At 43.5% G+C, this 27664-nt stretch overlaps 1 protein-coding gene across 8 annotated transcripts in view; it reads left to right on the top strand.

The window, feature by feature from the left end:
- fbxw7 (F-box and WD repeat domain containing 7) overlaps positions 1 to 27664 on the top strand; it is a 632150-nt gene that overhangs the window by 230388 nt on the left and 374098 nt on the right. For 6 of the 8 annotated variants that reach the window (XM_086011771.1, XM_086011760.1, XM_086011776.1 and 3 more), the window contains exon 2: positions 6469 to 6526. The exons of 1 other annotated variant lie outside the window; for it this stretch is intronic. In XM_086011771.1, the coding sequence (XP_085867897.1) occupies positions 6512 to 6526 (15 nt within the window). In that variant the 5' untranslated portion in view covers positions 6469 to 6511. Of the gene's footprint in view, positions 1 to 6468; positions 6527 to 8557; positions 8574 to 27664 lie in introns of those variants that run through there. One more of the 8 variants, XM_086011792.1, reaches the window with a different exon arrangement.

Here is a 27664-nt window from a genome sequence, read left to right as displayed (position 1 = left end):
GCGGCCATTGAGAATAAGGTCGACAAGACAAAAGCCGGAAGAGTTGGTGGTCAGTGTCGTTGGAGCCATTGCAATTTCCCTGTCTGAGGGGTAAATACGCAGTTTTAACTTACTGACAGCCCGCTCACTAATGAAGCTGTCAGAGCTGCATGAGTCAATTAGTGTGCTCAAAATGTGTCCATATACCGAAACCTTCGTGGCTGCATGGGACAGACTTTGGGGAAAAACAGCTGTGATGGGAGGAGGAGCAATTTTACCCTTGACAGCTGTAACCTTAGTAGTGGTTCTTGGGGGAGGAGCTGTTTCATAGATAGCAGCTATAACCTTAGTCATGGCTCTTGGGGGAGGAGCAGTTTTATAGATAGTAACTGCAAAATTAACAGGAGCTCTCGACCGGTATACCTTAGAAAAGTGGCCTTTCTTGCTGCAATGATTGCAGGTTGCGTTACGAGCAGGACAAAATTTCCTATAATTGAACACCCCTCCACAGAAGAAACACTTCCTTCCAGATTGCCAAGATGCTGCTAGGTTAGAGTCATCATCAGTGAGGGCTTCCGACCGAGACCTATCGAAGAAGTCATTAAAAGTGATAGCAGCAGCCCATGCATGAGGTAAAAGATAGGTATCTGCATTCCTCTTTGCTAAGTCCAGGGAACATGCCTGGTCATAGGCAGCCTGTAACTCGAGGGTTTTATTCTCCAACAGACGCTGGCGTATGAAGGGAGATGCAATCCCATCAATAAAGGAATCACAAATTAACTCCTCCTGGTACTGCTCAGCTGTGACAGCTTTAAGATTACAATCCTTGCTGAGCCTGCGAAGTTTCTGAAGGAATTCATCAAGTGATTCCCTGGGTTGTTGTCGAGTTGTAGCCAGTAGATGCCGAGCAAAAATGTTGTTTGGGGCCTTAACATATAGTCGCTGTAATATTAGGATAGCGGAGTCATAGCCTATACAGTCTTCGATATAGTCAAACACATGAGATACATAATTGGCAAGTATCTCTAATTTATCAGGAACATTCTCACCACACACCTGAGGAAGTTGCTGAAGGTATGATACCAGTGTTTCCATACTTTAGCAATTGTAGGTGAATTCGGGTCCAGGTCAAGACGGGCGGGTCTGGGTAGTTTGTCGATCTACAGCATAGAAATAGGCTTTTCAGAAAATCTATTGATATTGCTCAAAATTGAGGGGTTTTGATCAGGTTAATAGGGGAAAAACAAGTTCCACTGGTTAGTGAATCGGTAACTCGGGCATAAATTTAAAATAAATATAAAAGCAAAGGTTATGAGAATTATTTTATTTGCGTAGAGGGTTGTTAGTTTCTGGTAGGGAATTCCATTTCCTATGGTGGAAGCTGAATCCATAGTAACTTTTAAGAGGCAAGTGGATAAATATTTGAAGGAGAAAAATTTTAGCATATGGGAAAAGGGCAGATAAATAGGACTAAATAGATGGCCCTTTCAGAACACCAGTGCAGGTGCAATGGATTCAGTGGTCTTCTGTGTTGTCAAATTTTGATTCTAAATGGCGGTTATAGTTTTTTTAAAGAAAAAAAATAAGTAAATGCATAGCAGTTAATGACTCTTGTACTTGGACACTACCAGTTTTGTATTGGCTGCTGTTTTTTAACATTACAAGACATTTTTTTTATCCGCATGATCTGAACACAAAAGGAGTGCAAAGGTCCAGCTTGTGAACTTGACTGGGCTTAGTAAGCATTCAGTACTGGAGTTGGAGCAATTCTGATATGCATTGATAGTAGTGGTGGTTGCTAACTGTTAATCAATATGATTAAAGATTGGAGTTAGTTGCTGCAATGACATTTGTGTGTTCTGTAGACAATGAAGATGGGTAATTAAATATAATTGAGTAACTAATAACTGGATGTCTAACACTGTACATTATCAGTAATAGTGTTGCTAATAGTTGTTGGACTGCTTTCTTGTTACTTTAAACGCCAGATTACACATGCACTCAGTTGTAGCAATGCAGGATCAGTCTTTATTGAAACCTCATACCATCTACAACCAGTATGAGTGCACACATCTTTTCATACTTCACAAAACTAGTATGAGAGCTCAGGTCTTTCCATACTACACCATTCCAGTATGAGCTGTTGAACAGTGGTTCACCCACACATCCAATACCATTCCTTACCTTTCGATCACTACATTCCATGCATACTACCAATAAATCATAGTACATCAAAGATACACACAAATGCCAACAGAATAATATGAACTAAACAAATATGTACTTCCATAAACACAAGCGACCTGCTAGCCATCATAAACTCTTCCCATTCCCCTAAACACAAGTGACCAAGCTGACACATTCCAGACCATTACAGATATGGCTGAATGACTTGCACATTCTACTATTTTACTTTCCTGTGAAGATATCCTTGTTTCTAGGCCTGTTTACACAATTTACAACACATGCTCAGCAGAAAGCTGTTTTACATCATGTGCTGATCCCAAAGACTGCCCAGAAAGAAAATTTGAGGTACTCCGTTAATGCGGACTTTCGCTCCCACAATAATAATGTCTAGTGTTTATTACTATCAGTAATATCTGAACATGTAGAGTCAGGAGAGAAGTAACAATGAATAGCAGGCTGGCTACAAAACAGAAAACAGAGTAGGGGTTAAAGGTAGTTACTCAGACTGGCAAAAGGTGGGAAGTGGAGTTTCACAAGCGTCGGTGCTGGGACCATGTTATTCACTATTTACATAAACGATTTGGACTCTGATCAGAAGTACAAGACAACTCCAAATTGGGGGGTGTAGTTAATGCAGAGGACTGCGAGAAAATACAGGAAGACATTAATAAACTTGCAGAATGGGTGTGTAATTCACAAATTAGATAAGTGTGAGGTGGTACATTTTGGTGGGAAGGATAAGGAGGCCACATATGTCTTGAAAATTAAGTGTCTAATTGGGGTAGAGGAGCAGAAGGATCAGAGGATACAGATGCACAAATCATTAAAAGTAGTGGCGCACGTTAATAAGGCCATAAAGGCAAACCAAGCACTGGGGTTCATTTCTAGAGGGATAGAATTTAAAAGCAGAGAAGATGTATTAAACTTGTATGGAACCTTGGTTAGACCACACTTGGTGTACTGTGCACAGTTCTGGCCTCCATATTATAAGGACATAGAGGCACTATAGAAGGTGCAAAAAAGATTTATTAAGATGATGCCAGAACTGGAGGTTATACCTTACAGGAAAGATTGAACAGGCTGGGGCTCTTTTCTCTAGAAAAGAGAAGGTTGAGGGGTGACCTGATAGTCTTTAAGATTATGAAAGGGTTTGATAGGGTAGCATTAGAGATGTTTCCAACTTGCAGGTGAAACCAGAACTAGGGCCATAAATATAAGATAAGTCACTACTAAATCCAATAGGGAATTCAGGAGAAACTTCTTTACCCAGAGAGTGGTTAGAATGTGGAACTCAATACTAAACAGAGTAGTTGAGGCGACTAGCCCAGATACATTTAAGGTGAAGCTAGATAAACACATGCAGGAGAAAGGAATAGAAGGATATAGTCATAGTCATTATGGCACAGAAGGAGGCCATGCAGCCCATTGAGTCCACGCCGGCTCTCTAGTGCAATCCAGTCAGTCCCTTTCCTGCATTGTATCCTCATAGGCCTGGAAGTTTATTTCCCTCAAGTGCCTGTCCAATTTCCTTTTGAAATAATTGATCGTCTCTGCTTCCACCACCCTCATCGGCAGCGAGTTCCAGGTCCTCACCACTCGCTGTGTAAAAAAGTTCTTCCTCTCATCCCACCTGTATCTCTTGCCCAAAACCTTAAATCTGTGTCCCCTAGTCCTTGTACCACCAACTAATGGGAACAGCCTTGCCCCATCTAGCCTATCCAAACCCATCATAATCTTGTACACCTCTATCAAATCTCCCCTCAAACTCCTTTGCTCCACGGATAACAACCCCAGCTTCTCCAACCTAACCTTGTAGCTAAAATCCCTCATCCCTGGAACCATTCTGGTAAATCTCCTCTGCACCATCTCAAGGACCTTCCTAAAGTGTGGTGACCAGAACTGGACGCGATACTCTAGTTGTGGCCTAACCCGAGTTTTATAAAGGTTCAGCATAACTTCCCTGCTTTTGTACTCAATACCTCTATTTATGAAGCCCAAGATCCCATATCATCATCTTAAGCAGTCCCTCGGAACCAAGGATGACTTGCTTCCGCACTAAAAATGAGTTCTCAGGTGACTGATGAGTTCAATGCGGGACCGACAGTCTCTGTCACAGGTGAGGCAGAAGGTGGTTGAAGGGGTGGGGTGCTTGGGTTGACGTGTGCTCCTTTCGCTGTTTGCGCTTGGCTTCTGCTTGCTCCCGGCGAAGAGACTCGAGGTGTTCGGCGTCTTCCCGGATGCTTCTCCTCCACTTTGTGCGGTCTTAGGCCAGGGATTCCCAGGTGTCGGTGGGGATGTTGCACTTTTTCAAGGAGGTTTTGAGGGTGTCCTTGAAGCATTTCCTCTGCCCACCTGGGGCTCTCTTGCTGTGTCGGAGCTCTGAGTAGAGCGCTTGTTTTGGGAGTCTCGTATCGGGCATGCGAACAATGTGGCCTGTCCACCGGAGCTGATCAAGCGTGGTCAAAGCTTCAATGCTGGGGATGTTGGCCTGAGCGAGAACACTGACATTGGTGCGCCTATCCTGCCAATGGATTTGCAGGATCTTGTGGAGGCAGCGTTGGTGGTACCTCTCCAGTGCTTTGAGGTGCCTGCTGTACATGGTCCATGTCTCTGAAGCGTACAGCTTTGCCAATCACACTCTCTATGTCCTGCCACCTTCAAAGATCTATGCACATGAACCCCCAGGTCCCTCTGTCCCTGCATAGTCTTTAGAACTGTGCCATTAAGTGTATATTGCCTCTCCCTAGCCCTTCTGCCAAAATGCATCACCTCACACTTCTCTATTAAATTCCATCTGCCACTTGTCTGCCCATTCTGCTAGCCTATCTGTCCTGTTGCAGTCGATTGGTATCATCCTCACTGTTTGCCACACCTCCAAGTTTGGTATCATTGACAAATTTTGAAATTTTAATCTATTCCAATATCCAAGTCATTTTTCAAAAAAAAAGTGACCCCAGCACTGACCCTTGGGGAACACCACTGTCTACCATCCTCCAGTCTGAAAAACAACCATTTACCACAACTTGCTGTTTTCTGTCCTTAAGCCAATTTCTTATCCAAGCTGACACTGACCCTCCTATTCCGTGAGCCTCAATTTTGTTAACCAGCCTTTTATGTGGTACTAATATGTTGATGGGGTTAGATGAAGGGTGGGAGGAGGCTCGTGTGGAGCATAAACACCGGCTTGGGCCGATTGTATTTACAGTGCAGAAACAGTTCAATGTAAACTTTCTGGGATAAAGTGTTCGAGAAATTTGCTTTGAAGTCCATACAAATGAGTCATGTTTTGAGGAGATAGCTATCGTAATAACTGAGTGCAATAGCACAATCAATCAGCGACATACCATCATATTGCTGACTGCATTTTACAATTCCAGTTTCATTTATTTTACTTCAGTTTAAAAACCACAAGCTTGTGTTGCATTATTAACTTTTTCCTCAGTGTGATAGCGATGTAGACTATTTCTGGCTCATATTAACAGAGCATATTCTGAAGCATCCTTAATAAGAGGTGGTAATTTCAATTATTACTTACAAATAATACCTACTTGGGTGGTTATCCATTTGTTTCCTTTTTTTTTACAAGCAGCTAATGAATAAAAGTGATTTTGTGCATTCTGGTGTATAAAAACCATAAATTTACTGCAGCATAAGCTAGTGTCAAAAAATCTTAACATAAGTACAGTTAGTAGCAGTGTGTGTCTACAATGATTCTGCTCGATATGTACATTGGAATTGTATTTTTTTAATTGCCTTCGGTGAATTTTGTGTTAATCAGAATGAGGACTGATGGTGCTGGTAAATTAAATCTCTTCCAGTTTGGGCGCTCACATCAGCATCAAGGACTCCCAGGTCAAGTAAAGCAAGTTATACTCTGCTTCAATAATATGCATCAGCCTCACCTCTAGAATATTCCCTACTGCATCACTGACATTTCATTCACTTCCTGCACCAAACATCCTGTAGCCTCACTGATTGAAATTGCTAGTTTAGTGCTGATTTACAAATCAGTTTTGTACTGTGGACCCATGCCTGTTAGAAACTGAATTGAGACTGCCCTAACTTGCATCACATGGACCCTTAAAACCAGCAGAAGAAAGTTTCATCTGGTCAGGGCTGAAATTGAATCCATTTCAGAAGTGAGGGCCCAGTGTCTAATCCAGTGCACTCGCCAATCTGCTATTTTAATCATTTTTGAAAATACCATCCTGCAGAAAAAATACTAGGATATACGTATTATTTGGAAATCTTGCACATTTCTTAAACTTTGTTTATAAAAAAAAATGTTTTTTGTTCCACTAGATAGTCCAAAACCAAGTCCTGTGCACAACCTGCAAAAACTTGAATGGGTGCAGTACAGGTCAGTCTAACAGCAACAACTTGCATTTATACAGCACCTTTTAATGTAGAAAAATGTCCTACGGTGTGTCTCAGTAGTGTAATCAGACAAAAATTAACACTGAGCCAAAGGAGGAGATATTCGGAGGGGTGAAAACAAAGGTGATAGAAGTAATGGTCCAGAGCAGCAGCTAATATATGCGTGTGCATGCAATGCTGTTACAGTGCAAGAGCAGTAAAATAGCATTTAAACATTTACTAACACTTGGCTTGGTCTGCTTCATATTTCATCTAAAACTTATAAAACACCACTGTGCATGCTCTGACACTTGTAGTACAACTTGCTTCCCTTAGCTACCCAAAAATCAACTAGTGCCAGTTTTCTTGCTTTGGGGTACGAGAGTCCAGATAGCAGCAAAGTTAACTGGACTACATTTGCATTGTCAGTTCTAGTTGTTATACTGGATCAATTGCAGCATGGAAATTTATTCAGGCTCTTGTTTTTTGGTATTGTATGACCGAAAGTGAAATTCAGGAGGAATTGGTATGTTCTCATATTGGGTGGCATATATGCACCTTCCCCCATTGTAGGACCTTCCTGCCAAGGTTGCTAACGGAGCTTTGTACTAATTGTGAATACCAGAATCCTGCATACGTGCAGTTATTCTTGTTGCTTAATCCATGCAGTATAGATGGAGCAGGTTTGGCAGCAAAGGAGCCTGGCTTTATTATAGGAATATCAATGTATAAATGGCAAAGGTGAGGATTATATATAAATGAACTTGTGAAAGAAAATAATTTTTTTAAGTAAATATACTTCCTCATATTTATTATTCCTGCTGAGTCACAATTTTGTGTAAATTATTCTACCATTTAAGTGTGTAATTTTCAAAAGTTACAGATAGAGATTTGGTTTCCTTTGCATTACAGATTGCATACTGTAGAAGTTGATAAAACCTTTCACACATTTTAATTTCTTGCAGTTTGCAAGCAATGAATCAGTTTGGGTAAGAGAGTTGATTCATTGAGGTCTTGGAAGGAGACCAAGAACTAATTGCACATAAAGCTGATGCAGACAAATGCCATTCAGTGAGCAGCTGGGGCCACTTAAAGCACTGAAGAAAATGGATAGATAACAGGAATCTGCAAGGTGGTTAACAGTTGTGGATTTCAGCTGATATCTAAACCATAAGTGAAGCTTGGGTAGCTTTTATTTATTAACTGAATGCCCAGGATTGCCTTACTGCCATTGCCACCTTCATACAATGAAATGAGGGTGCACTTAGCGCTTAATTGGTCCCACTAAGGCACAGTTATGAGCTATCTATCCCTGCAACCGCCCCCCCCCCCCCAAAAAAAAAAGAAAGTTGGTGAGGGTCTTGGGACAGAACAAAAAAGGTGTAAGATGGAGAGTGAGTAGTGGTTTACATGGAAGGACTTTTGATGAATGATGGAACATTTTTTGATGGGACTTTTTTTTTGCTGAGATTATTTAAAGGAATAACTTCAAAAAGATACCAGGCCTGCTTTTTTCCATTTTCTTGTCTCTTCCCTAGAGCTGTGCACAGTCTTGCAAAACCCCTGAAGTATATTGAAAGCTTTTGTGAACTAATTGAATGCATGCATTCAATCAGTTGACTAATAAAGCATTGCAAGGTTGCTTTTTTAGTGAGATACCAAGTTATATATGAAATTCTCTATAATAGAACATTAGACCAACACATGAACAGTTGATTAGACATGCATTCTTATCTTCCCTAATATTGCACTTTCATGAAATATTTTCTCTTTATTGTGGTTATAAGGAAGATTTTTTTTAAACTCTGCCAAGGAGGATTCATATTTATTGGATTTGCTGTGATTATATCTCATTGGAGTACACATTTAAATTGCCATTCCTGTGTGTGCACAGTTTAGTGGTGATAATGCACAAGCGTAAATCTCATCACATTAAAAAAATTTAGGGGATTGATTATCTTGTTGGATATAAAATGAGTTAACATTTTTACATTTCTTCTGTGGCTTCTTCTCTGGAGTGGGACTTGAACCCGCAACCTTCTGACTCAGAGGTGAGTGTGTAACCAACTGAGCCTGAAATTCAGATAATTTCAGGCACACTGCAATAGTTATTAGATGGTATAATATGGCTAATAAAGACTTGCATTTCTATAGTGGCTTATCACATTTCAGAATTGAGTAAGAGCTCCTCATATGAGTATTTTTTAAGTGTAGTTACAGTTTCTGTGTAGGCACAGAAAGAGACCATTTGGCCCATTGTGCCTGTGCCAGCTTTCTGAAAGCAATCCATACAGTCCTATTCCCCTACCCTTTCCCCATACCTTTTAAGTTTTCCTTTTCAAATTTTCCTTTTAAAAGTTATATTATGGATTCTGCATCTACCACGGTTTCTGGCAAGGCATTCCATGTCCGAAAAGCTCTGCATAAAAAAAATCTATCTTCATTCATTTGATGATAAATTTTGCCCTCTATTTATGAACTCATTGACCAGTGAAAATATTTTTTACCTGATTTATCTTATAAATGTCAACACCACCATCCGATTTAATTTTGACCGTCTTTATTCTAATGAAAGGAGCTCCAGTTTCTCTACTCTTTCCTCATAACTAAAGCCTGTTGTTCCTGGTATTATCTTAGTGAATCTTTTCTGCAGCTTTTCAATGCCCTTAATACCTTTCTTGAAAGTAAGGTGCCCAAAACTGGGTACAATATTCTAACTGCAGCAAAACCAGTGATTTGTATAGAGCCAGCATCACTTATTTGCTTTTGTACTAAATGTTTCTGTAAAATCTGGGATCCCATGTGCATTTAAAAATAATTTTTTTACAACTTCCAACAAACTGATCGTCCACTGATGTACCTAACCCCCCCTCCCAAGTGTCTCTGCTCCTTTTGAAGTTTTACCGTTTAGTGTACATACCCTCTCATTAGTTTTCCTTCCAAAATGTATCATCACTCATTTCTTGACACAGTAATGTCATGGGGACACCACTTCCAAGCCATACATCATCCTAACTTTATCATATACCACCATTCTTTCATCATTGGGTGAAAATCCTGGATCCCCTACCTAACTGGTCAATGAGTAGGAGCACCATCACCACAAGGACTGCAGTGGTTCAAGAAAGCGACCCACCAGCCCACTTCATTGGGATCGGTTTATATGGGCCAGTGATGGTTCCCACAGCTAGAAACAAAAGTGGTGTCTGGCTGTCCTGATGTTGCTACATTTAGAGGTATTGGCATCCCTCTGCTTTACAGTGCAGCCGCTGACCACCTCGCCCCCACCCACCGGTTTTCTGTGGCCATGAGGTGACGCTGCTGTTACCTGAATATTATCCTACAACGTAAAAGGATTTGGGTTGCACAGCACTAAGAGTCCTGGATTGTACATTAACTCCATGTTGAGTTTGGAGACAGAGTATCTTACAGGGGATATTTAGAAAACATGCAGTTCCTCAGCTTCACAAACAGGAGACTTTTTAAACCTAAGTAGGTAAAGAAGAGGGAGAAAAGCATTTTATCTTGAAAACACTCCTTCTGAATTTTGAAATTCAGCTTGAATCTGATGACTGTTTTCTGTTAATGCACCAACCAAAAGCAAACCTAAGAATGTATACTATATATGAATATATCTTGTCCCTAACTGCACGTGACTTAGGAGAGTCTTGTGCCCACGATCTTCAGTGTAGGCTTGACTATTCCAATGCACTCCTTGCAGGTCTCCGACGTTCATTCCTACTTAAACTTGAGGTCATCCAAAACTCTGCTGCCCGTGTCCTAACTCGCACCAAGTCCCGTTCACCCATCACCCCTGTGCTCACTGACCTATATTGGCTCCTGATTAAGCAACGCCTCGACTTCAAAATTCTCATCCTTGTTTTCAAATCCCTCCACGGCCTCGCCCCTCCCTATCTCTCTCATCTCCTCCAGCCCCACAACCCCCTGAAATATCTGCGCTCCTCTAATTCTGCCCTCTTGACCATCCCTGATTATAATCACTCAACCATTGGTGGCCTTGCCTTCTGTTGCCTGGGTCCTAAGCTCTGGCATTCCTTCCCGAAACACTTCTGTCTCGCTACCTCTCTTTCCTCCTTTAAGACGCTCCTTAAAACCTACCTCTTTGACCAAGCTTTTCGTCACCTGCCGTATTTTCTCCCTATGTGGCTCAGTGTCAAATTTTTTGTCTTATAACACTCCTGTGAAGCGCCTTGAGATGTTTTACGACGTTAAAGGCACGATATAAATACAAGTTGTTGTTGTCATTATTTTATATTGCTGAACTTTAGAAGACCATTTTAATCCCAGGTTAGCAAAATACCTCTTGCTCCTGCAGCCCTAAACGGCTTCAGAGCAGTGATGTCTAATTGAAATTGTTCTGTTCCCTTTGATGTTCCCCACCATTGCCTGCCATCTGCTTCACTTACCATCTTGCAGCCTACAGTTGTTTCAGTGCTGTTCTTTGCTCCCCAAAGCTGAAGGTTACTTTTCATTAGGCCTCAGCTTCTTAGTGCTCGAGAATATTCTTTGCCGAGCTTATTTACTGGTGTTTGACATTGCACGAACAAAAGAGGAGGGGGAGAGAAACAGACGTCAGAAAATGGGGAGCAAAAAGGAAGATAACAAAAACTGGAAGAATCCAGGAAAAGCACAAATGCAAATTGACAAAAATCCAAAAACAGACAAATCACTAGCACTCACGTTTTAAAGTGATCTAATAATTTTCCCATGGATTATTGGAGTATAACTTTAATTGAGCCTACTACGTTGTTGGAATAATTTAATCATAATTTAAAAAAATTAACTCATTGATTTGAAGAATTGAAACCAGTTTGTTCATTTAGTACATTTCACATCCTCGCGAACTCCCATAGTGCTTTACTGCCAATAAAATCATTTTGAAAATGTAGTCACTGTTTGATGCGCCTCAATAACTTCAAGGCTCAAAGTTAACTGGATAAAACAAGGCTTTTATTAGCAAAGAAAGATGCCTGTAGCTTCACCTAGCATTCTGGTGTTCTGCTGCAAGACAAGCCTGGGCTTGTCTTAAGTAGGGCCAGGTATGGGCGGAGCCGACACACCCAATGGGGAGAAAGGGGGCGGTGCACTATATACAATACAAGGTAAAACCCAGGAGCAGGCAATACAATATATGTAGTTAAATACAGAGTCTGATGAATGACATATTTCATCACATTCACCCCTTCTACAGATTTAGTCTGTCCGGGGGTGCGATAGTCCTCTGTGACCGACGTTGCGGTGCCGCGGGTGCCGGCTGGGTGTCCCGGGTGACCTCCTGGGTCTCTGCCGGGGGCGCCACCGGGGTTGTTGAAGGAGTAGGTGGTGGGGGGTACCGTTGGCTGGTGTTCTTCCGAGGGTGATGAAAGAATAGTGGGTGGAGTGGGTGGGTAATAGTTGTTGTGGTTGCTGTTGTTGTTGTAGTCGTTGTCGTCGCTGCTGTTGTTACCGGCTGGGGCGAGGTCTTTTATGGACACAGTGTCCTCCCGTCCGTCGGCGTGCCGGACATACGCATATTGTGGGTTGGCGTGGAGCAGGTGCACTGGCTCCATGAGAGGGTCCGTCTTGTGGCCCCTCACATGCTTCCGCAAAAGTACCGGACCTGGGGTGGAGAGCCATGACGGTATGGATACGCCTGAGGTGGATTTCCGGGGAAACACAAACATTAGCTCATGAGGCGTGGCGTTAGTGGCGGTACACAATAGTGACCGTATTGAGTGGAGCACATCTGGGAGGACTTCCTGCCAGCGGGAGATAGGGAGGAGTGTCTGATCTCGGGCCCCTGGAGGGTCCTCGAGAAGAAAGCTACGGGCCGCCCCGCCTGGTTGAGGGTGGCCGCCAAGGCAAAGTCAGACGCATCACTTTCCACTTGAAAGGGAGTGTTCTCGTCCACTGCCTGTAGCGTGGCCCGCTCAATATCCTGCTTAATGCTTTTGAAGGCAGCATGGGCCTCAGCAGAGAGCGGGAAAGAGGATGCTTTCAAGAGGGGGCGGGCTTTATCGGAGTAGTTAGGGACCCATTGGGCATAGTACGAGAATAACCCCAGGCACCTTTTCAGGGCTTTGGGAGTGTTGGGCAGGGGGAGCTCCCGTAAGGGGCGCAATCGGTCAGGGTCTGGTCCGATTTCCCCATTCTCCACCACGCTGCCTAGTATGCAGAGGCGCGTGGTGTTGAAAATGCACTTGTCCTCGTTGTAAGTGAGGTTGAGTTTTTGTGCGGTTTTCAGAAACCTCGCGAGGTTTGAGTCGTGGTCCTGTTGGTTGTGGCCGCAGATGGTGACGTTGTCGAGATAGGGGAAGGTTGCCTGCAAGTGGACCACGCGGTCCATCTCCCTCTGAAAGACCGAGACCCCATTCGTCACCCCAAAGGGGACTCTGAGGAACTGGTAGAGGCGTCCGTTTGCCTCGAAGGCGGTGTACGAACGGTCCTCTGGTCTGATAGGGAGCTGGTGGTACGCTGACTTGAGGTCGATAGTGGAGAACACCCGGTATTGGGCGATTTGGCTCACCATCTCGGATATGCGGGGTAGCGGGTAGGCGTCTAGTTGGGTATAGATGTTGACTGTTTGACTATAGTCAATCACCATCCGCTTCTTCTCGCTACCCCTCACCACCACCACTTGGGCGCGCCACAGGCTGTTGCTGCGTTCAATAATGCGCTCCCTCAGGAGCCTGTCTACCTCGGTCGTGATAAACCGCCTGTCCTCCCAGCTGTACCTCCTGCTTTTGGTCGCTATTGGCCGGCAGTTAGGGGTAAGGTTCGCGAATAGTGAAGGCGGCTTTACCTTCAGGGTAGCCAGACCGCACACTGAGGGGCGGCTGGGTCCCACCGAAATTGAGCGTGATGCTTTGGTGGTGGCACTGAAAATCCAGGCCCAAGATCACGCTCACACATAAATCCTTCATAATTAACAGTTTAAAATTATTATATACAGTGCCTTTAACGGACAATCGTACCGCGCAGTAACCCGCAATAGTCGATATCTGGGTTTTGTCGGCCATAGAGATCGTGCCCCGAGTAGGGACTATAGTTAGAGAGAGTCGTTGTACCAGACCAGGGTGAATGAAGCTCTCCGTGCTCCCGCTGTCAATTAAACATTTAACCTTGCACCCGTTTACCTCGATGTCCACCATCGATTTGGATAGTGGGTGCGGTCTGGACTGGTCCACTGTGATCGACGCCACTGTAGGGCCCTGATCGGGACAAGATGGTGGGCCACACGAGGCCGGGTAAGATGGCGTCCACGATGTCTGCTCGCGAGATGGCGGACCCCACGAGGTCGGACAAGATGGCGTCCAAGATGGCCGCTCCCACGGCGCGCACGCGGCGGTGGCGGGTTTGCCTGCGGGGTTCCCTCTGCACACCTTCCCAAAGTGCCCCTTCTTACCGCACTTACAGCAGGTGGTGCCTTTCGCCGGGCACAGGTTCCTGGTGTGCTTCGGCTGCCCGCAGAAGTAGCATTTGGGGCCCCGATGCGTCGCGGCGGTCGTAGGGCTTCTGGGGGGAGAGCAGGGCCCCGACGGTGTTGGGCTACCGGGCGGAGAAGCAGAGGCGGCGTGGGCCGCGCGGCCTGAAGAGTAGGAGTCAGAGTTCTTCTGAGCCACATCCAGCGATCGCGCTGTGTCCACAGCCTGTGTCAGATCTAGGCCCGTTTTCTCTAGCAGTCTCTGCCGGATGTAATTAGAGCTAAGGCCTGCGATAAAGGCATCCCGAATAAGCTCGTCTGTGTATACCGTGGCTTTCACGTCTTTGCATTTGCAGTCTTTGCCAAGCACTTTTAGGGTGACTAGAAAGTCCTCTAGTGACTCTCCGGGTCGCTGTGTGCAGGTAGCAAGCAGATGCCTGGCGTACACCTCGTTGGTAGGCCGCTGATAGTGGGCCTTTAGAATGTTGCAGGCATCCAGGTAGGTGGCGGCGTCTTGGATGAGTGGAAAAACCCGGTGGCTTACCCGATTCTGCAGGATCCCGAGTTTCACATCTCCGGTGGCTTTAGAGGCTGTGACGGCTTCGGAGTTGGCCATAAAAAATTCCAAGCACTGGAACCAGTGTCCAAACCGTGCCGATGCATCCGAAGCATGCGGGTCCAAATCCAAGCGTTCCGGTTTCAAAAGTTGATCCATCGTTGAAAGTTTGCTAATAAAATTGATGCGCCTCAATAACTTCAAGGCTCAAAGATAACTGGATAAAACAAGGCTTTTATTAGCAAAGAAAGATGCCTCTAGCTTCACCTAGCATTCTGGTGTTCTGCTGCAAGACAAGCCTGGGCTTGTCTTAAGTAGGGCCAGGTATGGGCGGAGCCGACACACCCAATGGGGAGAAAGGGGGCGGTGCACTATATACAATACAAGGTAAAACACAGGAGCAGGCAATACAATATATGTAGTTAAATACAGAGTCTGATGAATGACATATTTCATCACTGTTGTAATACAGGCAAATGGGGGAGCCAATTTGCGCATAGCAAGATCCCTCAAACAACAATGAGAGAAATGACCAGATAATCTGTTTTAGTGGTGTTGGTTGAGGGATAAATGTAGGCCAGTGCACCAGGAGAATTCTGCTGCTCTATTTTGAATAGTGCCATCGGATCTTTTATATCCAGCTGGCAGATTGTGCATTATTTTACCGTCTTGTCTGAAAGACGGCACCTCTGACAGTGCAGCACTCCCTCAGTCCTGCACTGAAATGTTAGCCTAGATTATGTGCAAAAGTCTCGAGTGGAGCTTGAACTTACAACTTTGAGTCAGAGGCAAGAGTGCTACACTGAGCCAAATGGTAAATGCTGATGATTTTAAGGAGTGGAAGAGTTAATTAGCAGACCTTGATGTCTGTAAAGAACAATGTGTACTCGGAGGTGTTCTTGCCATTTTAATTTTGCATTCATAATATAAGATTGGCAATGGAACAAAGCGGTTTTGGCTTCACGCTGATGCTAAGCTTGTGTGTAAGTCAGGTGCCAAGGCACAAACTGATCCCGAAGCGCAGTGAAACTGCCTCCTCCAGGAAACCTTGCCCCTCTTTGCTCTGGTATCATGTCAGGGCCTGAAGAAAAAACACTTCTTTAATCAGATTTCCAGCATCCACAGTATTTTGCTATTATCTTCTTTAATGCTAGTTATGTATCCTAAACCAGAATTTTGCTGATGTGGTTTAACTTTATGCTTCCTCCTAGCCAATTTCCTTGAGTGTTGCCAGGATTTGCAATCTAACTAAAAGCAGTTACTTAATAGAAATGGACGTGGAAGAATAGGAATATACTTTGTGGATTAAGAGTAATGATTATGATACGTGCTTTAGAATTTCTCAATCTGAACAGTTGGAATTGGAGAGTTGCAAATGTATTGTTACAGAATCCAATAAAAGCAAACAAGGCAAATTGACTAAAAAAAAAAGACATTAATAGTCAATTTATAAAGGATAAATTAGTATTTCACTTGATTTCAGGAAGTATTACTTTATAATTGAAATAAATGGAATTCAGTGCCATTTGAACAATGTTTGGCTTTTAATGTTGAAAGTTTGTCAGTTTGTCACTGCTGTCTTAATTGTTTATATATCTCTAACCCTCTAACCTTAGCCAACAGTCGATCATAGATGGTGTTGTTATGTCTGACATTGGTGATAGGTACTCGATTGCCTTGGCCTGAGCACATGGAGTTTGATAGTGCTGTTATCATTCTATTGTGTATAGGTATTCGATTGCTTTTGCCTGGAAGTGTGTGTGTGGTGGCCATTAAAAAAGCAACATGAACTGAACTCTGCTTACGGTCTCTGGATTATCTTTGCAAACGCAACAGGTGTCTGGACCTTTTTGTATGGATATGATATGGTCACCTTGCTTTGTAATAGGTTTTACACCAAGTATGCCTCATGTTGCAAGTTTATCATCATTGACTTGTTTGGTTCACTTTTCCAAAACACTTCCAGGCCCTTAGTGTTTTCCCATCTGAAATATAACTTGATTTGCTGCATCTTGAAATAATGGACCTGAAATTGTGGTTGGAGGCTTTCCGCGGGCGAATGCTTCCAAACCGCAAGTAAAAAACGTACTTATCTGATGGCCCCGGACCTACGAAGACTCGCGCTCCTGGGCCTGCAGGCGTACGCCTGCGTAAAGGCCCACGTATCCCAGGGGCGCATGCGGGCTCAGCCAATCAAAAAGGGGATTCCCATTATGCTTATGGGGATTTCATTTACCTACGGAGTCCCCATAAGCATAATAGGAATCACATAAAAAATAAATTTTCTCTCAACCTAAATAAAATAAATCATCATGTTTAAAATTAATTAAAATACAATTTAATTAAACATTTAAAACAAAAAATTTTTTGAAAAATTTTAAACATTTTTAAAGGGCCAGAAATAACCTAAACTAATTTTAAAGGCTTTTGAATGAATGATTTTTAAAATGTTATTTTAATATTTATTTAAACCCTTATGCTGGTAAAAGAAGGCCTTACGCCTGCTTTGACCAGGTGTAAGGGTTTTGTGGGCATCCGCTGGGCAGTACTGCGCTAGGGAAATGGCTGAAACTCGACAGATCACAAGTTCCGGGTTTTCGCGCATCGCATGCGGAAACCCGGAACTTGCGGGGCACTTAGCGTATGCGGTCAAAGGCCCCGGAAAATCTGGGCCATAATTTTCGATAGAGTTCATTAAGTACACTGGGGAAATGGCCAGGAATGCAAAGTAGTTGTGTGTTCCATGTTGTATGCCTGTGTATATATAATCTGTCCACAAGGAGAAAGGCTATTAAATTTGAGTAATACAGAAGGTTATAAAGTTGTTTTATTAACATCATCACAACTGATATGGGCATGCTGCCTTGGAATGCACTTAAATGTATAATTAATTTTTAAAATCTCCTTCCATGCCTGATTTGTTCTTTTCACAAGTGTTACATGAGCTCCTGATAGTGTACGTTGTTGTTAGGCCAGAAGTAAAATCTGGAATTATTTTACAGACTAATAAAGGAGACTACAATACCTGCTATATTTTAAATCAATTTAAAAGCTGACAAAATTGGATTTTAGACTGTTCTAGTACAGAGGTTATACAAAAATCCACGATTGCATTGTTTTGGTAGACATAAGATTGTTCTTTTAGGTTTGTATAATTTATATTTATTGAATATGTTCTGTAGAGAGATGTATGCTTGTTTTTAGTTGTAACCTTTTTTGTTGTATTTTGCTGGTGATTCTTGGTAAATGTGACTTACAACATAAGCAGAATGAAAGAGGGAGATTTATTTTAATAGCAAATACTGTTCCTGACTGTTAATGGTTTTTTGAGAAATGTTCTTAGTCTTCAGCTGGTTAAAATTATCTCTACAAAATTCAGGATGTTTACATAATTCTGGCAGGGGTGCTTGTGGGAGTTTTTCCTATTTTATGTTTGAAGGAAAGCCAGCTGAACAGTACTAATTACAAGATCTTTCATCACACTTCGACATAGATATTGAAATCGCATTGAGCCATTCAACAGTGGTATTAATTTAACATTACAATTGACATGTTTAAATTAAATTATTGTTTACCTGTTTGATGCAGTGATATTAACGTAGTTGAGAACGGAACAATGTGTAATAAAACTTGTGCAATATAATTCCGTCGCATTTAAAATTCTATTAAACTGCTATATTGCAGTATTTAATATTTTAAAAAATACCTATGTAACCTAACTACTATTCAGGAAATTGATTTATTAACTGTACTAACTAAAGTGAAGTGCAGGAAGAAATCGCAAGTGATCTTCAAAATTGCGGTATGGTAGAGCTTTTAAATGGAACACTTACCCACTTCAGGCTCCCAGTGTCAACCTCAAATAATTACAAATGAGATATTGCATAGCCAGCTACAGGGTAATGCCCTCTCTATGCTGCATCAACAAAATGCCTGAGCCCCAACCCCATAAGAGCATCCAGTATTGCACAAGTGTGACATTTACACTTCCCATATCAGTTCCCTCTGTAGCCTCTAAGATTGCCATTTATAGCTGACTCATCTGTGCAGAACTGATTTGTCTGGTATGTCCGACATAATGAGACAAATCAGCTCGGATGTGCAGAATAGAGTGTGAACACACAAGTGGCAAACAGCCATCAGTACAAATAATTGGGTCCTCGCCATCACACTGCTCCGTGGTCCTTCCTGACTCCGTGTCCTACAGTCCAGATGCACACTTGGTTTCTCCATGATATTGCCACAGTATATCATGTTCAAAAAGTGCAGCTTGCTTACTTTGGGGAAAAAAACATGAATTCTGGGAAGACAAGTAGATAAATGAATATATTTGGTGTGGCTAGACATTATTTGATTTTATCCAATTGGACAGGTCATGTTGCTCGAAATTGAGTGCATTGCATATATTTTCTAACTTATAAGTCGTCGATTCATCCAGTCAGTTAAGGTTTTGGGGAGTTTTTTGTTAACTTGATGTACATAAAAAAACAAATGTCATGCAAACTAAAGGAAAATTCCTCTAGGTATTAATTGAAATTATTAGCAAATGCTTAGTAATTAAGGAAAAAACAAAGCTCCTTACACCAGATAATCATTTCATTTACTGTAATTGTACAGTTCATCTATTGAGATCATTTCCATGAAAATATTCAATTCAGAGCACATGGACTTTGGCAGGAGAAGGGGTTAATGAGTGTCAATTGAAAATAGCGAAACGTATCTAGGGTAATTCTTAAAAGACTATCAAATACTGCCATGAATTACGCAGAGAATCATAACCATCTCATAAAGTACCTCTGTTATAGTAGATTGTAAACCATTTATATACAGAAAGATTTTGCTCACTAGCTCGCTTCCTACATCAGGCACCAGTTAGGATTGCAGGTATAAAGTGTGAAAAGTTGCCTCGTACTCTCATGATTGCTTTGGGTCTTTTTATGGACTAACCGTAGGGATAGGGCACCAACACTTCAAGGTTGTGACTTTAAAACAGCTGGGCCATCTTCCCGGCAGCAAGATAAACTTAGGTGGCAGGGATCTGTCATGCACTGGGTATTGATCTTGGAGGAATTGCCATAGTGCTAGTTTGTATGCTATAAACCCAAACTTCCTAGGACGAGAGTTCAGACTGCCCAATCTAATTTTCTACATATGGGTTCCTTGCACCTTCATCCAGAAAATCTAGGCTGGGATTTGAAACCAGAGGTGAAAGAACAGCGTGCTAGCCCAAAATGCCACCCACCGCCTCACCGATAAATCTATTTCAGTGCCATTAATATTGGTAAGAATTTTTTTTGAATAGCTCACATTTAGAATAGTTTGAGTGCCAACGTTCCACTTAATACCTTGGATAAGTAATCTGTTTGTAATACCAAGCGTTGTGTCTTATGCAAAGGTGATTTATGCAAAGGTGGATCATGGGTAGTGAATTTACTAAAAGCTTCAGAACAACTTATTATGAATAACTTAATCTTTTAGTAAACCGCTATATTGGTAGCAAGAGTTATGTTGTACATTACTCAAACACACTCTCATTCTGATGCCAAACTAAATTACATCTTTGATCATGTACACTGAAATATTTATACTCCATAGACCACAATTGTGTTGTCCACTGATGGAGCCATATGTTATGCAGTGCTTCTATAAATGCACCATTTTCTTTTTTTTCCCTTCTAATTTCTGGTCATCTGACTTGTTGGATTTATTTTCTTTACTCGATTGCTAATATTGTGGGAGAAGTTTTTCTTCTTGATTGTCATACTTGTGTACCAGTAAATGGGTATGCAAGGCTCTCACCTGGAACCCATTTAAAAGTACGCAAGCACAACAGCCACAGAAAAAACCTTCCTCTGCAAACAATATCATCGAATAGTACAGCAGAGAAGGAGGCCATTCGGCCCATCGAGTCTGTGCCAGCTCTTTCGAAGAGCAATCCAGCTAGTCCCACTCCTCCACTCCTCCCCATGTCCCTGCAATTTTTTCTCCTTCAAATACTTATCCAGTTCCCTTTAGAAAGCTACTATTGAATCTGTTTCCACCGCCCTATCAGGCAGTGCATTCCAAAATCCTAACTACTCGCTACATAAGTTTATTTCCTCATGTCACCTCTGGTTCTTTTGCCAATTACTGTAAATCTGTGCCCCCTGGTTATCGACCCTTCAGCCATTGGAAACAGATTTTCTTTATTTACTCTATCTAAACCCTTCATGATTTTAAACACCTCTATCAAATCTTCTCTTACCCATCTCTGCTCTAAGGAGTACAACCCCAGCTTCTCTAATACAAAAGCAAAATACTGCAGATGCTGGAAATCTGATATAAAAACAGAAAATGCTGGAAATACTCAGGTCAGACAGCGACTATAGAGAGAGAAACTAGCGTTAACGTTTCAGGTCAGAACTGGAAAAGTTGGATGGAACAGGTTTTTAAGCAAGTGTAAGGGTGGGGGGAGGGGAGGAGAGGAAAGAACAAAAGGGAAGGTCTGTGATAGGGTGGAAGGCAGGAGAGATTAAGAGACAAAAGGGATGATGGTGCAAGGCAAAAGGGAATGGTAATGGGACAAGTTAAGAAATAAAAGATGACTAGATGAAGTGTAAATGGCACTGACAGAATGATCGACAGCTGACATGTGAGAGAGAGAAAAAAAAGGTAGGGGCCGAGGTTATGGCCTGAAATTGTTGAACTCAATGTTGAGTCCAGAAGGTTGTAAAGTGCCTAATCGAAAGATGAGGTGCTGTTCCTCGAGCTTACGTTGAGCTTCATTGGAACAGTGTAAGAGGCCGAGGACGGAGAGGTCAGAGTGGGAGTGGAGCGGAGAATTAAAGTGACACACGACCGGAAGCTCAGGGTCACCCTTACGGACTGAACGGAGGTGTTCTGCAAAGCGGTCACCCAATCTGCGTTTGGCCTCCCAATGTAGAGGAGACCGCATCATGAGCAGCAAATACAGTAAACTAAATTGCAAGAAGTACAAGTAAATCGCTGTTTCACCTGGAGGGAGTGTTTGGGGCCCTGGACAGTGGGAAGTGAGGAGGTAAAAGGGCAGGTGTTGCATCTCTTGCACGGGAAGGTGCCGGGGGAAGGGGTGTTGGGGGTGATAAAGGAGTGGACCAGGGTGTCCCGGAGGGAGCAGTCCCTTTGGAATGCTGAAAGGGGAGGTGAGGAGAAGATGTGTTTGGTGGTGGGATCACGCTGGAGGTGGCAGAAATGGCAGAGGATGATCTGTTGAATGTGGAGGCTGGTGGGGTGAAAGGGGAGGACAAGGGGAACCCTATTGTGGTTCTGGGAGGGAGGGGAAGGGGTGAGAGCAGAGCTGCGGGAAATGGAACGGACACAGTCAAGGGCCATGTCAACCACAGTAGAGGGGAATCCTAGGTTGAGGAAAAAGGAAGACATGTCGGAAGCACTGGTATGGAAGGTGGCATCGTCAGAGCAGATGCGGCGGAGATGGAGAAACTGGGAGAATGGAATAGAGTCCTTACATAGAAACATAGAAGATAGGAGCAGGAGTAGGCCATTCGGCCCCTCGAGCCTGCTCCGCCATTCAATGCGATCATGGCTGATCATCGAAATTCAGTACCCGGTCCCTGCTTTCTCCCCATACCCCTTGATCCCTTTAGTCTTGAGAAATATATCCAACTCCTTGAATATATTTAATGAATTGGCCTCTACTGCCTTCTGTGGTAGAGAATTCCACAGGTTCACCACTCTCTGGGTGAAGAAATTCTTCCTCATCTCTGTCCTAAATGGCCTACCCCTTAACCTTAGACTGTGAACCCTGGTTCTAGACTCCCCGACCATCGGGAACATCCTTCCTGCATCTAGTCTGTCCAGTCCTGTCAGAATTTTATAAGTTTCAATGAGATCCCCTCATTCTTCTAAACTCCAGCGAGTACAAGCCCAATCGACACAATCTCTCCTCATACGTCATTCCTGCCATCCCAGGTATCCGTCTGGTGAATCTTCGCTGAACTCCCTCCATGGCAAGAACATCCTTCCTCAGATAAGGCGACCAAAACTGCACACAATACTCAAGATGTGGTCTCACCAAGGCCCTGTACAACTGCAGCAAGACATCCTTGTTCTTGTACTCAAACCCTCTCACTACGAAGGCCAACATACCATTTGCCTTCTTAACCGCCTGCTGCACCTGCATGCTTACCTTCAGTGACTGGTGCACAAGGACACCCAGGTCTCGTTGCACTTCCCCCTTCTCCCAATCTATTGACATTCAGATAATTACAGGAAGCGGGGTGGGAGGAAGTGTAGTCCAGGTAGCTGTGGGAGTCGATGGGCTTATAGTGAATGTTTTGTCAATAACCTAACCCCAGAGATGGAGACACAGAAGTCGAGGAAGGGAAGAGTCGGAGATGGACCATGTGAAGGTGAGGGAAGGGTGGAAATTGGAAGCAAAGTGAATGAAATTTTCCAGTTCAGGGCAAGAGCAGGAAACTGCACCGATACAGTCATCAATGTACCGGAAAAAGAGGCGAGGGAGGGGACCCGAGTAGGACTGGAACAAAGAATGTTCCACATATCCTATGAAAAGGCAGGCATAGCTAGGACCCATGCAGGTTCTCATAGCAACACCTTTAATTTGGAGGAAGTGAGTGGAGTCAAAGGAGAAGTTGTTCAATGTGAGAACAAGTTCAGCTAGGCGAAGGAGGGTGGTGGATGGGGACTGGTTGGGCCTCTGTTCAAGGAAGAAGCGGAGTGCCCTCAAGCCATCCTGGTGGGGGTGGAGGTGTAGAGGGATTAGACGTCCATAGTGAAAAGGAGACGGTTGGGGCCAGGAAACTGGAAAATGTTAAAGTGGCAGAGGATGTCGGAAGAGTGTTGCATGTAGGTGGGAAGAGACTGGACAAGAAGAAGAAATGGAGTCAAGACGGGAAGAGAAGTTCTGTGGGGCAAGAACAGGCTGAAACGATGGGTCTACCAGGGCAGTCCTGTTTGTGGAACTTGGGAAGGCGGTAGAAGCGGGCTGTGCGGGGTTGGGGAACTATAAGGTTGGCGGCCATGGAAGGAAGATCTCCAGAGGAGATGAGGTCAGTGACAGTCTTGGAAACGGTGGCTTGATGTTCAGTAGTGGGGTCATGGTCCAGGGGGAGGTAGGAGGTGGTGTCGGAGAGTTTGCGTTCAGCCTTCGCTAGGTAGAGGTCGGTTCGTCAAACAACAACAGCGCCGCCCTTGTCAGCAGGTTTAATGACAATGTTGGGGTTGGATCTGAGAGTGGAGTGCTGCAAGTTCAGAGGGAGGTAGGTTGGAGTGGGTAAGGGTAACGGAGAAATTGAGACGGCCGATGTCACGCCGACAGTTTGCAATTAAAAGATCGAGAGACGTTAAGAGGCCAGAGGGAGTGGTCCAGGTAGAACGAGAATTCTGAGAACAGGAGAAAGGGTCAGCCGTACGGGGGGGAAGACTCCTGGCCAAAGAAGACGGCATGGAGATGAAAGTGAGGGAAAAAGAGCTCGGTTTAGTGCCGAGCTCGAAAGTCATTGAGGTGGGGGCGTAAGGGGATGAAGCTCAGGCCTTTGCTGAGGACTGATCGTTCGGGGTCAGAGAGGATAGTGAAAACATGGCAAGGGGTGAGATTGGAAGAAGGGATGGAGTCAGAGGAAAGTGAAAGGGAAAAGGTTCCAGAGCGGTGTTGGTATCCAAGAGTTGTTGAAGCTTGCGATCCTTGACACCTGAAAGTAAGAAAAAAAAGTTTTTTGTTAAAGCGAAGGATGAAATGGAATTGTGGACCAGGACAGCTTTGAGATAGTGAGTCGGTGCTGCTGAAGAGAGAGGTCGAGAGTGTGCATGTGGCGGCGCATGGAATTCAGCGTGGATCTCAGGAAGTGGTGAGAGCAGTGGTTTGAGGAATGCTGAATATCTGAGATATTTGTAATCCTGGGTAGATCTAAAACATGAAGGGTGGAATTTCTGTTGGAATCCATGTGGAATAAGTTGGAGCTGGAGACAGTTGCTGAGGAAAGAGATGTGGCTGTGGAAGTGAATTTTCGTAGATACCTGATCAAACACGAGAAGGGAAATAGAACTAGACCAGCTTCTCTCGTCTATCCACGTAACTGTAATCCCTCATCCTTGGAACCATTCTAGTAGATCTTTTCTGTACCCTCTCCAAAGCCTTTACATTCTTCCTAAAGTGTGGTGCCCAGAATTGGACACAATACTCTAGCTGGTGCCGAACTAGTGTTTTATTAGTTTTAGCATAACTTCCTGGCTTTTGTATCTCCCACCATCAACATCCTGGGAGGTCACCATTGACCAGAAACTTAACTGGACCAGCCACACAAGTACTGTGGCAACAAGAGCAGGTCAGAGGCTGGGTATTCTGCGGTGAGTGTCTCACCTCCTGACTCCTCAGCCTTTCCACCATCGACAAGGCACAAGTCAGGTGTGTGATGGAATACTCTCCACTTGCCTGGATGAGTGCACTCGAAGGTCGACATCAAGACAAAGCAACCCGCTAGATTGGCACCCTGTCCACCAACTTAAACATTCACTCCCTCCACCACCGGCGCATCGTGGCTGCAGTGTGTACCATCTACAAGATGCACTGCAGCAATTTGCCAAGGCATCTTTGACAGCACCTCCCAAACCCACAACCTCTACCACCTAGAAGGACAAGGGCAGCAGGCACATGGGAACACCACCACCTCCAAGTTCCCCTCCAAGTCACACACCATCCTGACTTGGAAATATATCGCCGTTCCTTCATCGTCGCTTGGTCAAAATCTTGGAGCTCCCTCCCTAACAGCACTGTGGGAGTACCTTCACCAGATGGACTGCAGCGGTTCAAGAAGGCAGCTCACCACCACCTTCTCAAGGGCAATTAGGGATGGACAATAAATGCAGGCCTAGCCAGCGACGCCCACATCCCGTGAACTAATAAAAAATAATCTCTGCCTCTATTTATAAAGCCAAGGAACCCATGTGCTTTATTAACTACTTTGTTAACCTGTCGTGCCGCCTTTGGAAATTTGTGCACAAGCACCCCCAGTTCTCTGTTCTTGCACCCGCTTTAAAATTGTGCTATTTTAGCTTGTATGGTCTCCTCTTCCTACCACGTCACACTTTTCTGCGTTGAATTTCACCTGCCACGTGTCCGCCCATTCCACCAGCCTGTCTATGTGCTCTTCAAGTTTATTATCTACCTCACTTTAACTACACTTCCAAGTTTCGTGTCATCTGCAAATTTCAAAATTGTGGCCTGTACCCCCAAGTCCAAGTCATTAATGTATAGTAAACATAGCAGTGGTCCTAGTACTGAACTCTGGGGAAACACCACTGTAGACCATCCTCCAGTCTTAAGAACAGCCATTTGCCATAACTCTGTTTTCTATCCCTTAGCCAGTTTTGTATCCTTGCCTTTTATTTCATGGGCTTCAATTTTGCTAACAAGCCTATTATGTGGTACTTTACCAAATGTCTTTTGAAAGTCCATATACACATCAACTGCACTGTCCTCATCCACCCTCTCTTACCTCATCCAGAAACTCAATCAAGTTAGTCAAACATGATTTGCCCTGAACAAATCCTTGCTGGCTCTCCTTTGTTTTTTTTTTAGTTTGCAGCAGCTCTCCTTTGTTAGTCCATGCTTGTCCAAGTGGCTGTTAATTTTCTCCTGGATTATTGTTTCTAAAAGCTTCACCACCACTGACGTTAAACTGACTGGACTGTAATTACCAGGTTTATCCTTCTCCCCTTTTTTGAACAAGGGTGTAACATTTGCAATCCTCCAGTCCTCTGTGGCACCATCCCTGTATCTAAGGAGGATTGGAAAATTGTGGACAGCACTTCTGCAATTTCTATCCTTATTTCCCTCCGCAACCTAGGATGCATCCCATCCGGACTGGGTGACTTATCCACTTTAAGTACCAGCCTTTCTAGAACCTCCTCTTTATCTATTTTTATCTCATCCAGAGGCATTGGCCAGCACAAGTCCAACCTGCAGTTTGGCCCCAGGGCAACCAGATTGTTCCGAATACCAAAATTGACCTTGTAGATGTGTCTGCTGGTCATACTTCTGTGAACTTCCAATTGCAAGATTTTTGGTCCTGAAGTCACTCAATGACTTGCTTTCCATGTAACATGAAATATGGCATGTGTTCTGGGATTCTATAGATGATATGTTTTGGGTCTTTTGCAGCTCTCCCTTGTGGAAAATGAGTTGATCTTATCATGCACTTTCCTATTGGGCAGATTTTCTTTTAAGTTGTGACTTGATATGCCATTTCCTTTCCAACCCAGATACATAAGTGGCACAGCTGGGTTGGTGCCACTTATGTATCTTCTAGACTTAGCACTTAGTCCATCTTGAGTCATGGTTAAGTTTACCACAGGTATGCCCATCACACTCAACCATCATGTCTTGGGACCCACGAACAGCAATGAGGTGAATGACCAGTTGGTCAATTTTTGGTGGTGTTGAAGAAGCAACACTGGCCAGATGTCAACTATATTTTAGTCAACATAATCTTTGAGTGTTCTTGCTAATTGGTTAAATTTTGCCTAAGGTGTTTAACTGTTAGTTTGTATGTTAAGTTTATTATTATTGCTATTTTGCTGTGTATGATGTGAAGTTAACTAATACCAACAACACCCCCCTCCCTCCCCGAACCAAGAGAAAATTTACATTTTCGGACCAAGATGATTCACCTCAACATTAAACATCCTGCTAGCATGGTTAGGGCCACAGAAAGCAAAAATCCACTGCTTGTACTTCACCTCAACATTAAACATCCTGCTAGCATGGTTAACAGGGTCACAGAAAGCAAAAATCCACTGCTTCTACCTTATCATCACCATCCAGTGATGCACTGTGTCCCCCGCATTACTCCAGGATACTTTGCAGACCATCATATTGAAAAAGTAGCCCTAGATTTTGGTGGTTATCTGCCCTCTTGAATTCAGAAGAGTGATTTTTCTCTTGAGGATGACCTCAGTATATGAAAACTTTTTTAAAATTTTGTTCATGGGATGTGGGCGTCGCTGTCAAGGCCAGCATTTATTGCCCATCCCTAAATAAGTCTTCTGATGAGTCTTCTAAGCATTTCATTGCAAAGAGAAAAGAAGTTGAGAAAGGGTTGTATAATTGCTATCATTTTACAAATGGAAATAATTTCTGCACAAACTTAAAGTACCAGCTTTGTTTT

This window comes from Somniosus microcephalus, chromosome 2 (genome assembly GCF_052327205.1).
Source record: "Somniosus microcephalus isolate GS21.2 chromosome 2, FLI_Smic_1.0, whole genome shotgun sequence".
Classification (NCBI taxonomy): Eukaryota; Metazoa; Chordata; class Chondrichthyes; order Squaliformes; family Somniosidae; genus Somniosus; species Somniosus microcephalus.
The sequence above is the reverse complement of the archived record's forward strand: the minus strand, read 5'-3'. Positions and strand labels throughout refer to the sequence as shown.